Raw genomic sequence first — 16185 nt, 5'->3', positions numbered from 1 at the left:
TTTAGAAATATTAGAAACCTTGACTGGACACTTTCAGATGCTAACGGAGGCGTACCTTCAGGCTTCATATACTGTGATATATCGCTGCTTGTATAGCTCTCACAGAGACAGACGGGTTTACAGAGTTACTATAATGATTCCCTACACATCTGTTTTTTGTCTTTTTTTCTTTTTTTTGCTCCTTTTCCATGCCTACACTTTCAGGTAAATGTTTAATCGTGACATACCGCTTGCGCAACTGGCTGATATATTAGGTGATCTTCCCTTTTTACAGCCCAGTGTGTGTGATGAAAAAGTCCAGAGTTGCACAGATATCGCCTTAACTTAATGCACCTCTTATCCTCCCTTTTGCAATAAACGTCGTCAGTGTAACTCACCCATGTGCTGATGCTTTACAGTTTCACTTTCCACACTTGTCATTTGTTACTGCGTCTTTTACGATCAAGGCCCCCCCCCCCATATGCATATCTGTGCACATGACAAGACACACCACACTCAACCGTAGCCTGTCAAATAAGCAGCGTCGTCAAGGCTGGGGTGAGCAGTTCAGCACCACACAAAGGGAAACGCCACTTTGCCAAAACACCCACTAGTTGCTACCGTTCTTCCTCTGTCCTTCCTCTAATCTTTCCTGACTATCTCCCATGTTTCCTGGATGTGTCATTTGCTGAGTAAGGGGTGGCCGTGTGACCTCCTGTATCATGGAGCGGGAGGTGGTGTTTGTGAAAAGGAAGTGAATAGAAAGAGGAACTCCTGCCGCAGAAAGGAAGTGATGCTTAATCATACCTTGAACTTCACGTCATTTATCGAAATGGCAATGAATTATTCCGCTGCAGCAGTGGCAATGGCCTCCGGGACACCGGGTCAGTTAGGATATGAGCAGGGGTGGTTTGTAGGCGTGTGCTGAAGAAGGGATGGAGGTCAAAGGGCAGTGTGTGCGACGTACAGGGTGGGACATTTCCGATGTTCTCTGTAAAACAGACATCTGGCGTCATGTTACCATAATCATTTTCTCTAACACACACACAGAACATTATCAGAGCTTCCCATAACCACCAGATGAAGATACACCATCATATCAGTAACAGCGCATTGACACTCGCCACACACACACAGACCTGTCTGACGCCGAGCCCCTATCCACTGTGTCCTCATAAGCAGGGCGTCTCATGTCCTCTTCTATTTTTACCGGCAGGCGCTGAAAGCCTCTGGAAGCTCCTTGTCAATGGGCATCTCATTCCACCGCCAACGGCGTGTCACCATTTATTAAGTCGTCATTACTCAGGCTGCTGTGGTGCCGGGGGGTGTCGGAAATAGATCGGCGAGGATAGGCCGGACTGTTGCTGCACTCCCTAAAGGGCAACCCATAAAGGCGTGTTCCAGCACATCTCACTCCGCCGGTGGAGATCGATGCAGGTAGCCAGGCCGCTATTAGTTTGGCTAATACGGATAAATGGGAGGAAGGTGGCTGAGGTCGATGGAGCGAGGCTGAGTGAGAGAAGAGGGTACTTTCATGCGTCCGTCCGCACCTCTTTCTGTTTTGGGTAAACAGTTAAAAAGGCAGTTTAAACTAAAGGGGTGATGAGTTGAGAGGATGCTGGATGCCTTGGTTGTGGACGCGGAGCCACAATGGAAAGCATGGGATGCACACATCAAGATTCACTCAGACCAACTTAAACAGATGAAAGGACTTAACTGTAAACACACACATAATACATCATTTTAAATTTGAATCCTATCAACATCACAGGGTCTAATGACTTAAAGGGACACACACACACAAACATTACAACATAGGTCTTATGTCCATAACTACCAGCCATATTTGTTGAGTTTGATGAGCAATTAGATGATCAGACAGGTTGTAAACAAGTCAACCATTAAATAAGATTATGTAAGACATTTTATGTGGAGGTAAAACTGAAAGAAGACACACCTAAAGTGTTGGCAATGATCCCTGATTACACAGGAAACTGGTTGCCCAAAACTACAGTAAGTATATAGCAGGTCAAAGCTGAAACTAGAAAACCATTTGACTGGATTATAATGTTAATGTTTGCCTTCAATTTTCTCTTCCTGATGACTTTGGCTAAACCAGCGGGGGTTTCTTACCCTGTCTGACTTTCATAGCAATGACGGTGTGTTTCCAGAACTCAGCAGTTAACTTGGAGAATAAAGTGTTGTTTTTACCAATAGGAACGATGACTGAAGCTACAAAAATAAGATCCAAGTTGTAATAAACTGTAATTAGGCTTTAAGGACGGTGTTTCTTTAAGGTGACAGATGTCCCACATGCTTTACTTTTCTTGTATTGTATCCAGAAATCATTAAGGATCCCAAAAAAGTTGTTGGGGAAAAAAAAGTTATGTTATTAAAAGTTTAGCAATTTTATACAAAACACAAACATATATATATGCCAGATCAGATATGATGTACAATGCAGCAATAGCTTCAAAACAAAGCAGCGCTGGGACTGCTGGAATATGAGGGTGCCCTTATATCACCAGCACAGACTCACCACGCTCACTACACCAGCTCATTTCTCACAGTGTTTTCTTTTAGTGTCTTAAGTTGTGTGAGTTGACACATCAGCACCCCTGTTTATCAAAGCTTTTATCACCTCACCATTGCTATGTCACCCCCTGAGAGGAAGCAGGAGGTGCCCACTCACACACACACACACACACACACACACACACACACACAAACACCTGCAGGGTTTGAGAGGAGGGGGGTTGGGGTAGGGGGTGCTGGGGTGTTGTTGACCTGCCTTGCTGATGTGAATGACTTTACCAGAGACAGGATTCGTCTCAGACTATACAGGTTAACTACCAGCATGTGTTCCCTTTAACCACAGGGTTCATCTGGATACGTCCTTAATATAAACTCTCCGTGGGAACGCTGTGACTACTCATAACATAAAAATATGTAAATAAATATTTTGGCCTCAAAAGAAAACAAACAATAGAAATTAATATGAAAGATTTCAAAAATAAAGACCTCTTTTTTTCAAGTAAGGGCTTAGAGTGTATGTGATACGGCCATTATAGAAAGTAGACACTGTTGTTCTGTCTTGCCTAGACCTGATTTATTTCTCTCAACTTTTCCCAGGGCTGTTTTTCTTCATCCAGTCCAATTCAGTCAAAGATCCTGAAACAGCCTTAAATGTGATCACAACAATGCATTTAAAATTTAAAGAGATAATGTGAACAGTCTGTCTCATCTGTAGTGATCTAACTCTTAATTGTGAAAACAGTATATTTCCTGAAATGTTGTAAAGCAAATTATCACACATCATGACCCCATGCTGAGACAGCTGCAGCGTATAAAGTGACTGTTACTTGATGAAAAAGCTGCAACACAAAAAAAAAAAAGTTTTCTTTTGGCTGTTTTACCAACCTCAGAAGCTGTCTCTTCAACAAAATCTAACAATTCAACTTTTACCTCAATTTACCTCGAGCTGCTTTCGTACAGCACACAAAACCCTTAATGGGTGAAATGGGGAAAAAATGGAAGAAGCCTCAGGAAGAGCAACAAAGGAGGGACAGGGAGACAAATCAACCAACAGGGGCATTAAACCCAGCGGACGCTTTGTTTGGAGCTTTTTAAAGCTACAAACCTCTGTATCTCCATTATTGGTGCCGTGTGTTAGTTGATTGGAAGCTCTTCCATTAGATTTCTTTTATATATATATATATATATAAGAAATATATATATATAAGAAATATATATATATATATATATATAACCACTTAAATCTTTCATTCCTGACGTGCAGGAGAGTTCATTTCAAGATTTACTTCCTTTGTCAAGCACTATAGTTGTTTTCATCTGTAGGTGGAAAAGGTGATAGAGGCGTTCTGAATAAACTGAGCAGAGAGAGAGAGAGAGGGGAAGGTAAAGGAAGTGACAAAGGGAGAGCAAAGAGTTTTTGTGTTAAAGATATTAGAAAGAAGAAGAAAATGGAAAATTGATGACCAATAAAAAAAAAAAAAAGGAAACAGGGAGGGAAGAAAGGACACTATAAAAACCTAACCATCCACTGTACTTCCTATCCACTGAACTGGTTTCATCGTCGCTCTCAAGTCATCCCGCTCCCCCCACCTCTCTTTCTCTCTCTCTCTCTCTCTCTCACACCAGCACTCCCCTTCTCTCTCTCTCTCAGCTGCTCTCCCTCCCCTCCCCTCTCTTCCCGTGGATGGTGAAGCTCTCTTTCTCTTTCTCTCTCTCTCGCAGTCTGGTGGAGCCGCACACAAGGATTAGAGGGTTGCTGTGAGTGTCTGCTCAAAGAGAAGAAGCCAGAAGACAGAAAGAGATAAAAAAAAAGAAAAAAAGGTTCTCTAGAAAAGGATAGCCTTCCTATTGTGGATAAGTGATCTGGTTTACCTTTACTCTATCTGTCATCTCATTCAAGCCATTCGAGCCTTCACCTGGAGGAGGACAGATAAGCCAAGGGACTATATATCCTGGACCTCCACACGGGGAGCCATGTGAGCGGCACCCCTCCACCCACTTCACACAACAGAAGTCCCCCCACAGTCTCCACTCTGAGCTGGGGAGCACAGCCAGGATTTTTTTTTTTCCACCCCCCGTCCCCCGTCCTTGGAACCTCCACTTTCAGGGCTTGCGTGGAGGGACTCTCCAGGCTCTGCGTACCCCAGCGGGAGACACTCATCTTGGGGGAACTGGTCGGGGTGTGAGTGCCCCCTGGTCTGGAGGCCAGCCAGCAGCACTCCAGCACCATGGATTACCTGTTTGGGATTGTAGTGCTGCTGTGCGGGGCGGTGCAGCTGGGGAGAGGAGTTGAGCCCAAGCACAACGTACCCAGGCTAAAGCTGTCATACAAGGGTAAGCCCATTCTCCGTTCTCTCCTGACTCCAGGATATATGGTGGTTGCTGGTGCTTTTAACGTAGACTAGCTCGTCTGGTCTATTTTTCTTGCCTGTGGGGGCTCTTTCATGCTTTTCTTTTCATCCATTCTTTTTATGTTGAGTATCCCTTTCTCCTCCTCTATTTCTGTGAATCTATTTCTGCCTCTGTGTTTGTCTCATTCACTCTTTCTCCCTCTTGGTCAGCATCTAACTCTCTGCTTAAGCTTCTGTATTCCTGTCTCCCATTAACTCACTCCTTCCCTCTTACTCGCTCTGTTCGTCTTTCAGAATCCACTATTCTCCTTACAAATAGTCAGATTGGTTCCATATGCTGAGGAAGGGCTCTCGCCTGAACTTAAATGTATATATTGGCCCCTGTACCAGTTTTCCCCTTGTGCTGTCCCCTTCTACTAGTACTGTACAGCCCTGTTAAGTGCTCTGAAAAGGCAGTAGAGCCTCTGTTTAAATGGCTTCTGTCCCAAAAACTCTGCTTCGGTCATGACACAGAGCGTTTCCTGAAGCGGCCACGCAGGTTTCCTGACTTCTCATTACTGTGTCCTAAAAGGATCCAAGAGTTATGTTAGTTAGTTACTTTTGTTTAAATGGAAAACTACACATACGTGTTGATTTACTGCTTGTGCATTAAATCAACTATTCGCAGCAGAATGTATGGGTACAGAATGAGAGGGCGTTTTGTGTGTCTTTTTATATCGTGCACGTGTAAGTTTTTTGACGTATACAGCAAACATGTTATTCTCTCTCCTTCTGTGTTATTTTGAGGGGAGACTGCGGAGCGCCGGTCTCTCTCCTCCTCCCTCTTTCTCTCTCCCTCTCTCTCTCTCTCTGTCTCGTCTCCTCTCTCACACCCTACACTAAATAAGGCTCTTTGTAATAGCAGACTTTTCATCTCGGCTAGAAATAACTGTCAACATTTTTGGCATATTTTTGGAAGTTTTTTTTTTCTTCTTCTTCTTCTTTTTAATGTCAGTGCGGGAGGCTATTGTGGTTCTTTGTCCTAAAACATGACCGAAAGTATAGAGCTGGGAGTGTGGTCTCTCGATTCTTTATTTTAGTCCCGTTACCCTCATAAAGCATGCCCTCTGAAAATTTATGAACACGGCTGATTTGCCGTCATTTCACAGCTGAAAACATGAGTGTGTGGTTAAAAGTCCCCCCTGTGTGTTTGACTGTCACCCAAAGCTTTGGTTCCTCAGTTAATTCCAGTCCATGTTGAGGGAAAATCAAATTTCAGTCTTGAAGAGGGTGAATATGATGTTTGTCACTCTAATTCATTTTCTATCTTTAGCCAAGACGTTTGCTATAACTTATGTTTAGAGGCCTGCTATATGACATGCTTTATTCTCTAGATGGAGTGCAAGTTGTAATTTTGGGATAGTATATTTTCCTTTATCACCCTTTCAGTTTCCAAGTGCGTATGGTTATTGTGAAGTGAAGTCAAAATGCATGTGACTTTTTTTGTACTTTAACATTTAATCCACTTTTCGAGTGTTTCCGAGTTGCAATGGTTTTGTGTGGTTGCCTCCATGATAAAGGATTTTAAAGGGTGACGACGTGCATTTACCATGTGGACAAAATAAATCTGGAAAGAATCACCGTTAAAGTTACCTGGCTCTGGCCGTATATCCCCCGGGCTCCATCATGTCAGTTCACACGAAGCCGAGCCTGATGGGAAAATGTCATCCCTTCTTTCCACAGCCATCTGTTAAAAGAAAAGAATGTGAATATAGTTCCCTCCTGCCCCTTTCTGTGATCGTCTCCGCTGTTCAGTCTGACAAGTGAACACGTTGCTGACAACAATACTAGACAAGAGATATGTCATCAAGCATCATAGTCTGTATTGACTGACTGCGCGAGTGATGGATGTGTATCGTCAAACCGAGAGAGCGGGTCTGCTGGGAGCGAGCAGCCTGTCATGATAGATGTACTTTTGAGGATGTACAATGATTTTTACTAAAAGTACATCAAAGCCTCATCGTTTATGTGTGTGTGTGTGTGTGTGTGTGTGTGTGTGTGTGTGTGTTTCTGTGTGTGTGTGCGTGTGTGTGTGTGTGTGTGTGTGTGTGCGCATGCATGCATTCGTGTGAGTATGTGAGTGTGTGTGTGTGTGTGTGTGTGTGTGTGTGTGTGTGTGTGTGTGTGTGTGTGTGTGTGAATGTTCTTGCCACGTCTTGGTGTGAGGACTCAACACCCTCTCTTGTGATTTCCTCCTCTTAGACTGTAAGTGGTGTGTCAGTGTGTGAGTTTGTGTGTGTGTGCTTTAGCAAGACAAAAAAAAAGTGTCAGGTCTGGCATGCACTCATATAATTAGACACCTGGTTTTGTGCTTGTGCCCGTGCACGACTGCATGAGCTCACAAATTGGTATTTTTTTTTATTGTGTTGTTGAATCGGTGTTTCTGTAATTGCGTGTGATTGCAAACTGCTGCTGGCTTGCACCGTTTTTGTGTGTGTGTGTGTGTGTGTGTGTGTGTGTGTGTGTGTGTGCGTATACATGCATGTCACTGTGAGAGTGAACGTGGTGTGTAACGGCATGAGAGCGTATCATGTGCTGGCGTCTTTGTGTGTCACCGCTTGCCAGTGTCTGCGCTTGTGTCTCAGGCCCACAGGTGTTTGATGGCTCTCTTGATGCCTGTCAGGGGACGTTTCTCAGTTAACACCCACACTGTGGTGGATGGAGGGAGGAAGGGGAGGACGATGGAAGCGATGGTGGAGGGGAGGAGATTTGCTTTTAATGAAGCAAAAGCTGGCAGACATACAGTAGACGACGCATAAGGAAGGGAGGCTGGTCGTTAAGTGAAGTGTCACTCATCCTCCCCCCTCCCTCCATGAATCCAGCATAGTAATTAAGTCAAATAAACGACAAGGAGGAATCCTCCTGGGAAGGACAGTCAAAGAAGCGCAGAGCCAAAGTGTGGGCTAGGCCCTTGAGTGGAACGATCACACAAGCACAGAGTGAAAGAGAGACTGAGGCGCAGGAGTGGGACGGTCTCAAGAACAAGCAGGGCCTGTGATTTGAGGCGGTCAAATAAACACCGAGCATGTGAGCAGGGTCCCATGAAATCATCCTCAAATGAGTGCTGATGACACGTCTCCAGGGACAGATCGTCAGACAGAAGTGAGTGATTTTCTCCCTCTGCAAAGGACAGCCAAGCGACTGCAGAGTGAGCAGTTTGAGAGGCGGAACGTCTGAGCAATGGAGGCAGGTAGATAAAATGACCTCTCGTGGGACAGCTGGCGCAGCAAGTGCAGAGTAAATGATTTCCCAGTGGGGTCAGTTAGACGTTCAGCAAAGAGGATCTGGCTTCACGGGGACAGAACGATGATCACAAGAGTTAATGATTTTCTCCTCTCCTTGATACTAAAATAGCTCTTACTTTCCTCGCCTTCACTAGTAACATAAGGAGAGGGCGACATGAGGTGAAACTTAAGTCCAAGTTAAAATAATCTTGCTCAGCGGAGATATTGCACATGTTGATATAACTTCAGTGTTGTGTAGTGGAAGGAAGGACTAAAATGGCAACTGGATTTTGTAGTAAAAGTGAGTCAACACTTAGAATATCCAGCAAGACTTTATCATAAGTATATTGTTGTGTTAGATTGTAGGCGTGTAATCTTTAACAGCCGAGACTATTCGGTGCTGCTGTGGCTCTACTGCAATACAGCATCCATATGTACTGTATGTAACTACGATACACTCCCATGGATCAATGCATACCTGCACACAATGGCATTCCTGAGCACAATCCATGTGCAGCTCTCTCCCATACTGTAGGTAACCATCAGGAGGAACACTGACCCCTAAAGGTCAATCGATGTACATACAGCATGCAGTGAATTCGGGGGGGGGGGGGCAGATCGGTGAAACTGCAAAAGTTGACCCTATTGTGATCCCTAAAAAGGAGCCAGCGAGCGGCACTTTAAAAACCAAAAGGTCTCGTTAAACAACCTGATAATTACCCTCAGCTCTGGGGCTAATTATGGAGCCCTACTGTATGACCTCTTAATGCCACCGCGGCCGCCCCATGCTGGCTGACAGGGCGGAACTGAGGTGGAAAGATAGAGCAAGAGACTGAGAAAGAGACAGGGAATCTGGAATTGGCTTGCAACGCTTCAAAATAGACGCTTGGTGTGGAACCGCACTCAACGCAGTCTGGATTCAGCCCCATAATAAGCCTCGTCTGTGCGAGCATGTCCATGTGTGTTTGTGTGTGGGCGTGCCTGCCTATGAAAATATGCACCGGTTGTATGTATGTTTGTGGGTGTTTGCGTGTGTGCCGGTTTATCAAGAGTGTTTGGTCTATTCAGTCTGTTGTATGTGAATGAGCATCTGACTGAGCCGCGCTCTTTCTCTCTGTTGTGGCTGTCCATCCTGTGGGCTGGGGCTGACAGAGCGGATGTAGATAATTATAAGGTGTTCTCCCAACGCGCCAACTTTGGAGATGTCTGCCTCCCTTTCTCTCTCTCTCTCTCTCTCTCTCTTTTTATCTCTCTCATCGTTCTTTTCTTGCTACCCCCTCCTCCCTCTCCTGTGGCTCAGTCCCTTCTCATGGAACCACAACACCGCAGACCCTAAGTACAATCTTCAAGTAGGCTGAGTGTGTGTGTGTGTGTGTGTTTTTGCAAATTTTTTTTTTACTTGTTTCCTTTTCCTGTCTCTTTGATTGCAGCTCATTTGATACATATCTTTTGGCTATCCCTCTTTTCAACTCTATTTGTCACACACACACACACACACACACACACACACACACACACACACACACACTGAACGTCCCTCATCTTTGCTCCCAAACAGCCACATTCCAATAGTATAAACCAATGTTTTGAAGTGGCTTGCTTTTCAACTATGCCCCCATGTTACATCCGAATATACCCCATTTCCTTACGCTGACTCACATACCTGACCACAGTGTTTAGTAAGCTCCCACCACCCTCGTCCACAAGCTGAAAGATGGTATGATGAAGTGTATAAGTGTGTGTTTGCACTGACACTGGTTGCCCCACAGATAATTGTGCAATGACACAACCACACTTGCAAAACAAAAAAGCCATTTATCAAGTCAGTGGAAAATCTGTCACTTGTTTTTGTCACGGTTTTACACTTGCATACTAAAACTGGAGGGTTGTTTTGTTCCTTATCATGCATTGCCTCATACTATGTCTTATTATATGTAATTTAAGCTAGCACAGCAATGTTAGAGGAGTGATTAAAGTGTATTATCATTTCCGCATGCTGAAAAATAGGCAGGTATAATTCGTAAGTTTTATGACCTTTCATTCTCATGTGTCTTTAGTTTACTTTTCAAGCCGGTGTGTGTTTTGGAATGTGATGCGTTTCCCCCAGTGTTCATAAAATGCTCTGTTGCAAAAAGCTGTTTTATTACAAACCTATTTGCTTTAGAAAATTCTATTTAAAGGAAAATGATGACTTCAAACAGGCTGGTTGTGTGCTCATAGGCCGCAACAGGAGATAGTGTCAGCGCAGTGTGTGTTTGCTCAAAGATTAATGTGTGTGCGCACAGCGACACAGCGATTGTGCATGTTGGGTGTACATTTTTGTCTGTGTGTACATAAGCAGTGTATGGACATGCACACAGGAAAAATATCCAGTGTCTTTGCATCTGTGTTTGGGATGTAGGCTTGGGTTACAGCGTGGTGCAGATTGCTGAAGCGAGGGTATGAATGGGTCCCGCCACCTGCTAAGTCTTGTCAGTCAGATGGAGAGAGGGCGCACCATTCAATCTGAACAGAGTCGAGTTACAAATGAGGGGGACATCTCCGCGGAAAGACGGGCCGAAGGACTGATAGTCAACACACAGACTCGCTTACAAAGAAAGAGAGGAGGCAGAAAGAAGCAGAGAAAGAAGAGTGTGAAATGATTTTTTGATGTTACTAAGGATGCTCAGTGATTTATAATAATTATAGACACTGTTAGTGGTTTTAATCCAAATTTACCACGCTGTTGTTTTTAATGTCACATTTCAAGGTCAACTTAAAAAAAAAAACAGTCCCTTAAAACCTCAGTAATTTAAGACTTTCTTCCCTTTAGACTTGTTATTTCTCTTTCCCTTTCATAAATAACACAAGCAGCATGAGACATAATGAGGAAGGTTTTGAAAACACTTCACATCACCACATTGGGAAATGAAAATTGACATCGCAGTACTTTTTATTTTATTGATTATCATTTTCCAGTATGAGGGAGTTTCATGAAATGCAGACACCACTCACTTATTACACGAAACCTCATTTTGTTCCTTAAATAATACCGTACAGAGCTGAAATGTGCATCTGCGCATGTGGATTCGTGTTCCAGTATCTCTGTCGCATCAACGTGTTTACTGTCACAAGTTTGCCCGTGACACATTCAGATCTGTAGCCTCGCCTCATTAATTTCTAATAAAATGGCAGAGCTGACATTCAGCTCCACCGTGCAGCTGACAGGCTGCACTAACAGGCAGTGGCTCCAGACATGACCACGCTAACCACAGCCTGGTTCCTCTCAACGTCCATCCATCAAACTGCCTCGCAGCAGATAGCACTATCTCCCTCTCTGTGCACAGCTTCGCCGAGGAGTGATTTTGTGATTCGTGAGTGTGTGTTTGTGTGTTCTCACAAGCAACTTTGCATTCGTGGCTGTATTTGCATGCAAAAGTGAGTGTGTATATTTGCAAGTGTGTCTGTGTCTCTGTTTGTTTTCCTTAAAAATTAATATGAACCAGAGCGACTGAGCAGCCTGGTTATACCATGAGCAGTTAGTGGTGTGTGAGTGGGCTTTCTGTGGCAGGCATGGCCAGGCCTCTTGCCGTCTGTGGTCACAGTGCTGGTGGAAAACCGCTCTCTGTGGTCCAGCCATCCAATGACAGGAGGAGACACACACTAATGAAATGGTTCCATATTCAACCACTTTTGTTGCATGTGTGCTTTTAAAAAAAAAAAAAAAAAATCAGTGCTCATGTTTCTGCCTTAGTTAACTACTGAATTTTGAGTTTTTTTGTGTCTATCATTCAGTATGTTGCTTTCTCCGCTTTTCTTCTCCTGTCAACTCTTCTAGTATTCTCTGCTCTTGTAATTCTGCATCGCTCCTCGCTTCTCTGTCTTTCTCTCTCGAGGGAGAACAGGAATGTCGTGCGGTGACGAGGAAGTCTAGCATTTGGGTTGAGAGAGATGAATGGTGCTGCATGGTGAAATTCAACACATACTTAGACTACCCATATAGATTCCGTGTGGTTTGGGATGTGGTCACGTTTTCCTTGTTAGTCCCTCTGATACATATCCTATGGTTGAAAATACCCTGAGTCATATTCACGGAACATAATATGGTATTAAATCGTCCCATAGGAGACAGTACTTGACTATGAATGACTATGAATTATGGCTATGAGTCACTTTGGTTGAAAAACAGAAAATTAAGTTGAACTATTTTGACTGAATTTGTGATTCAAAGGAAACTCACTCATTCTTTCTGCAATAGTAAACTTCTGAGATATTTAGTGTGGGTGTAATGACTGAGCAATCAACACACACTTTGTTCATGCACGCATTCTGTGTTCTCTCGTCTTAATCGGGGAGTTCATGGCACCGCGTGTAAGGAAGCACGTTTCCTGTCAGTGCAGTCACTCAGCTGCACCTGAATGAGAAATCCAATGGCCCAGGTTGTATTATACAGATGGTCACCATGGAAACCAACCCACACCTGCTACTGTGCTTAGAAAGAGAGAGAAAAGGGAGGGAGAAAGACAGAGAGGGGAGGTGAACTTTTGAGGCATGTGTGGATATCCTTGAGCTCAGGATTATATTTGAGCACTTTGTTAAGCAAAGCTCTCAGCAAATTTCCGTGGGGCAGCCGTCTCCGCTTTTTTTTCTGACACCTGTGTTTTGTGGCCGAGGCCATCATGAGAACAGCGAAACGTACACCGCACCACACACAGAGAAAAAAGAAAGCATTCGGAGGTAGACACTGACATGCCAAACCAAACCGCTGGAGATATTACAGTACTCTGTGTCTTTGCTTGAACTAGCCTTGTATTTGAAAGATAAACATGTGTAATTCTCTGCTCCGGTTCCTTTTTGAGCTGCCATTTTATTTTCAGACTGTTTTTTTTATTTTTATTTTTTTATTCCTGCCTGTCAAAGGAGTAGCTCTTTCGTAGTACACACACTCTCTGACAAACCACAAAAACACACGTCCTGGGTCTGAGACAAAAACCTTCTGCCAACTGCAGAAGAAAAAGAACGATGTCAATGAGCAGGAAATGAACAAGTAAAACGTGTCATTTGGGCGCCTTTTTACATACTGAAAACTCCTCTTCTCTTGTCGAACATGCACCATATATATGAACAAGAGAAACACTTGAAAAGTGTTGCATTATTTTAATGGAATATTACCCATCTGTTGAATCTCAGTCAAGTGTTTTCCTCTGTCAGGCTTTTATGTTTCATGTCACTCAAACACACACTCACACGGCCGCGCATACACACGTTCAGATAAACATAATTTAATGCCCTGTCGCCTTTTCTTTCATACCGTTTCATTATTCCGCTATTGCATGGCATGTAGGCGTCTAAAACGCCTGCCTGTTTGGAGAATGGGGGAGTGAAGAGTACTCCACAGACAATTGCACTTGAATTTTGAATGTCTTTTTTTTTTTTTTTTCCTGGGGCTTTTTAAGACAAGAGCCAGGTTATTTTCCATAATGGAGTATGACAGAGGGACGAATGATAATTTATGTGAATGAATTGCTTGTATTTGCCAGTTTCAAGGGGCGTCCTTGAATATACAGTGTGTGTGCATGGAATGAATATGAAAAAGAAAACATAGAACTTAAGTCTAGTACATGTATAAATATGTAGATAAGCTTAATAAGATATGATAAAACAGCATAGTTCCATTATTCAGTCATGTATTAACAATAGATTGCGGCCAAGACACTGATTGTGCAAAATCTTGCATGTTCACAGGTGTGTCTACATATTTGCATCTGTGTGTGTGTGTGTGTGTGTGTGTGTGTGTGTGTGTGTGTGTGTGTGTTTGCATGTATGTCTGTGGCTGTTTGCATAGGCCACTGTGTCTGCATGTGTTATGTGTGAAAGACAGAATGTGTGAGGGAAAGAGAGCAGACAGGGGATGTGTGTAACAAGAGAAAGTGAGATGGAGGTGGGCAGCAGAGACCGAACAGTGTGTGTGTGTGTGTGTGTGTGTGTGTGTGTGTGTGTGTGTGTGTGTGTGTGTGTGTGTGTGTGTGTCTGTAGCCGTGTCTGTGTGAAGTGACTGGAATGCATATGCACACACGAGTATATGCGTTTAAATGTCTCTGTGTTCCAGTGGCGTAGTGTAAGCAGACTGTGTGTGGTGAGGAGGGGAGGGGGCACGTGGCGTGTGTATGCTGCACACACATACATTAGAGGCGCTCGAGTGTGTCTGTGTATGCGTTTGTATTGAGGGGGTGGTGAGGGTCCGGGGCCAGGGAGTGTGTTAGAGGTGGAAGCTGCTGAGTGCGCTCCCTGTTCCACAAGTTCATGCTGCATAAGCAGAAATACTTATTGGATTACAACTTAGTCTGGGAAGAAGTATGTGTGTGTGTGTGTGTGTGTGTGTGTGTGTGTGTGTGTGTGTGTGTGTGTGTGTGTGTGTGTGTTCAGGGGGAATTAATGCAGTGTAAACATTCAGGTCAATATTAATATATGCATGTCAGTTAAAGGGTGTGGTAGGTGTTCGCATTTAAAAGTAGAGCACAGTGAATTCATGTTGAACCTGTTTTGTGCGTGTGCGTGTGTGTGTGTGTGTTTGTGTGTGTGTGTGTGTGTGTGTGTGTGTATGTGTGTGTGAATGTTCTTGCCATGTCTTGGTGTGAGGACTCAATTCTATGTATATATTCACTGAATGTGTGTGTGTGCTTGTCCTGTGCCTGGTTACTATATTTTGTATGAGCTGTGCTGTGCGCTCTCCCAGTTCCAAACGAGCGTGTCTGTGTTTAGGTTGGAGGTCCTTAGGTGCTCACGCCCCAGTTCCTCCAATTCTCCAAACCACAGTAGATCCCAGCTCAGATAAAGCCTCTTTGTGTGTTTTTGTGTGCGCAGGCCACCTTGTCTTTGTCAGAGATCGCCACGTGTTGAAATATGCGTGTGTGTTTTTTTACTTTGGCCCATCTGGGGGAAACCTTTCGTGACGGCCCTCGGACGCTGCCATTTTGGAGCACAGTCCTGGCTCCCGCTCAGCTCCAGAGTCTCGCTTTCAGCTGATACAGGTCGTCTCATGTAGAGCCAAGATGGCAGTGAAGAGGAGTTGAGAAAAATCTCCCCTAAGTGGAAACAGGGAGAAGATAGAGGATATTATTTGTCCTCTGGTTTGTTCATTTGCTATTGAGAGTTTATCCTTGTGCCTCAATATCTGCCATTCTGCTCTTCCCTTTTTATTTTCTCTGGTCTTTCAAGGGCCTAAAACTATTTATTTTTCCATTTCATTCCCATTTTTATGCCTCCCTTGGCTTCCTGCCACATCCCTCTCTTTTTTCCATTGCTTCACAGTTGGAACATAAGAAGACCTCCTCTGGCGGTCTGTTGACTGGAAATCCCATTTCCCCCTATCTCATTTACTGACCCTGCGATGTCATGTCTTATTGGTAAACCAAAGAAATGGTATATATCTGATTGGCCACCACATGATCACAACACTGCTCTGAAGACAACCTCTAAACTTCAATATTTAATTTCTTGTCACCGTAATCTGAGTACTGCCGCACTGGTTCTCTTTTGTGTGTATAAATGTGAATGCCAGGATGCTGGTTTGCATGGAATGGCCAGTGCAAAAAAAAAATAAAAATAAAAAATACCTACACACACTGAAACCCACACACATACGCTCAACCCATCTGTGGTACAGTACAAATTCTCACATAGACACACATCCACAGACCTCCATTCATGCCCACACCCACCCACTCCATTTCCTTAGCCTCAAACCTCGCCTCAAACCAAAATCCAAATGACGCAGATGAGCTGCAACCGTCTTTATTAGGTGACGACCACTCCCTCTCGCAATCCTCATCCACCCCGCCGGTACTCGATACACAGAGATGGTTGACACACCACTTCCTCCATCTCCCCTTCCATCAGATCCTTCTTTTATGTAGACACAGATGTCCAAGATCTTACACACTGTGAGTGGGCGCAGATGGCTCCTATAGCAGCCCGTCAATCAGAGCTTTGTGGGGAGAGCAGGGAGATCACAAGCCACTGGACTGCACGCTCGTGTGTGTGTGTGTGTATATATGTGTGTACATACGTATATAGTG

General features: G+C 44.1%; 1 protein-coding gene across 1 annotated transcript in view; it reads left to right on the top strand.

Annotated features, from left to right (window-relative positions):
• Positions 1-4168: 4168 nt before the first annotated feature.
• The window catches only part of LOC111224526 (semaphorin-3ab-like), a 31236-nt gene continuing 19219 nt past the window's right edge, over positions 4169-16185 (top strand). Inside the window, exon 1 of the mRNA XM_022749053.1 lies at positions 4169-4848. Coding sequence (XP_022604774.1) covers positions 4743-4848 — 106 coding nt within the window. The 5' untranslated portion in view covers positions 4169-4742. The remainder of the gene's footprint in view (positions 4849-16185) is intronic.

The sequence above is a fragment of the Seriola dumerili genome, unplaced genomic scaffold (genome assembly GCF_002260705.1).
Source record: "Seriola dumerili isolate Sdu_G_001 unplaced genomic scaffold, Sdu_1.0 BDQW01000138.1, whole genome shotgun sequence".
In the NCBI taxonomy this organism is placed as follows: domain Eukaryota; kingdom Metazoa; phylum Chordata; class Actinopteri; order Carangiformes; family Carangidae; genus Seriola; species Seriola dumerili.
The sequence above is the reverse complement of the archived record's forward strand: the minus strand, read 5'-3'. Positions and strand labels throughout refer to the sequence as shown.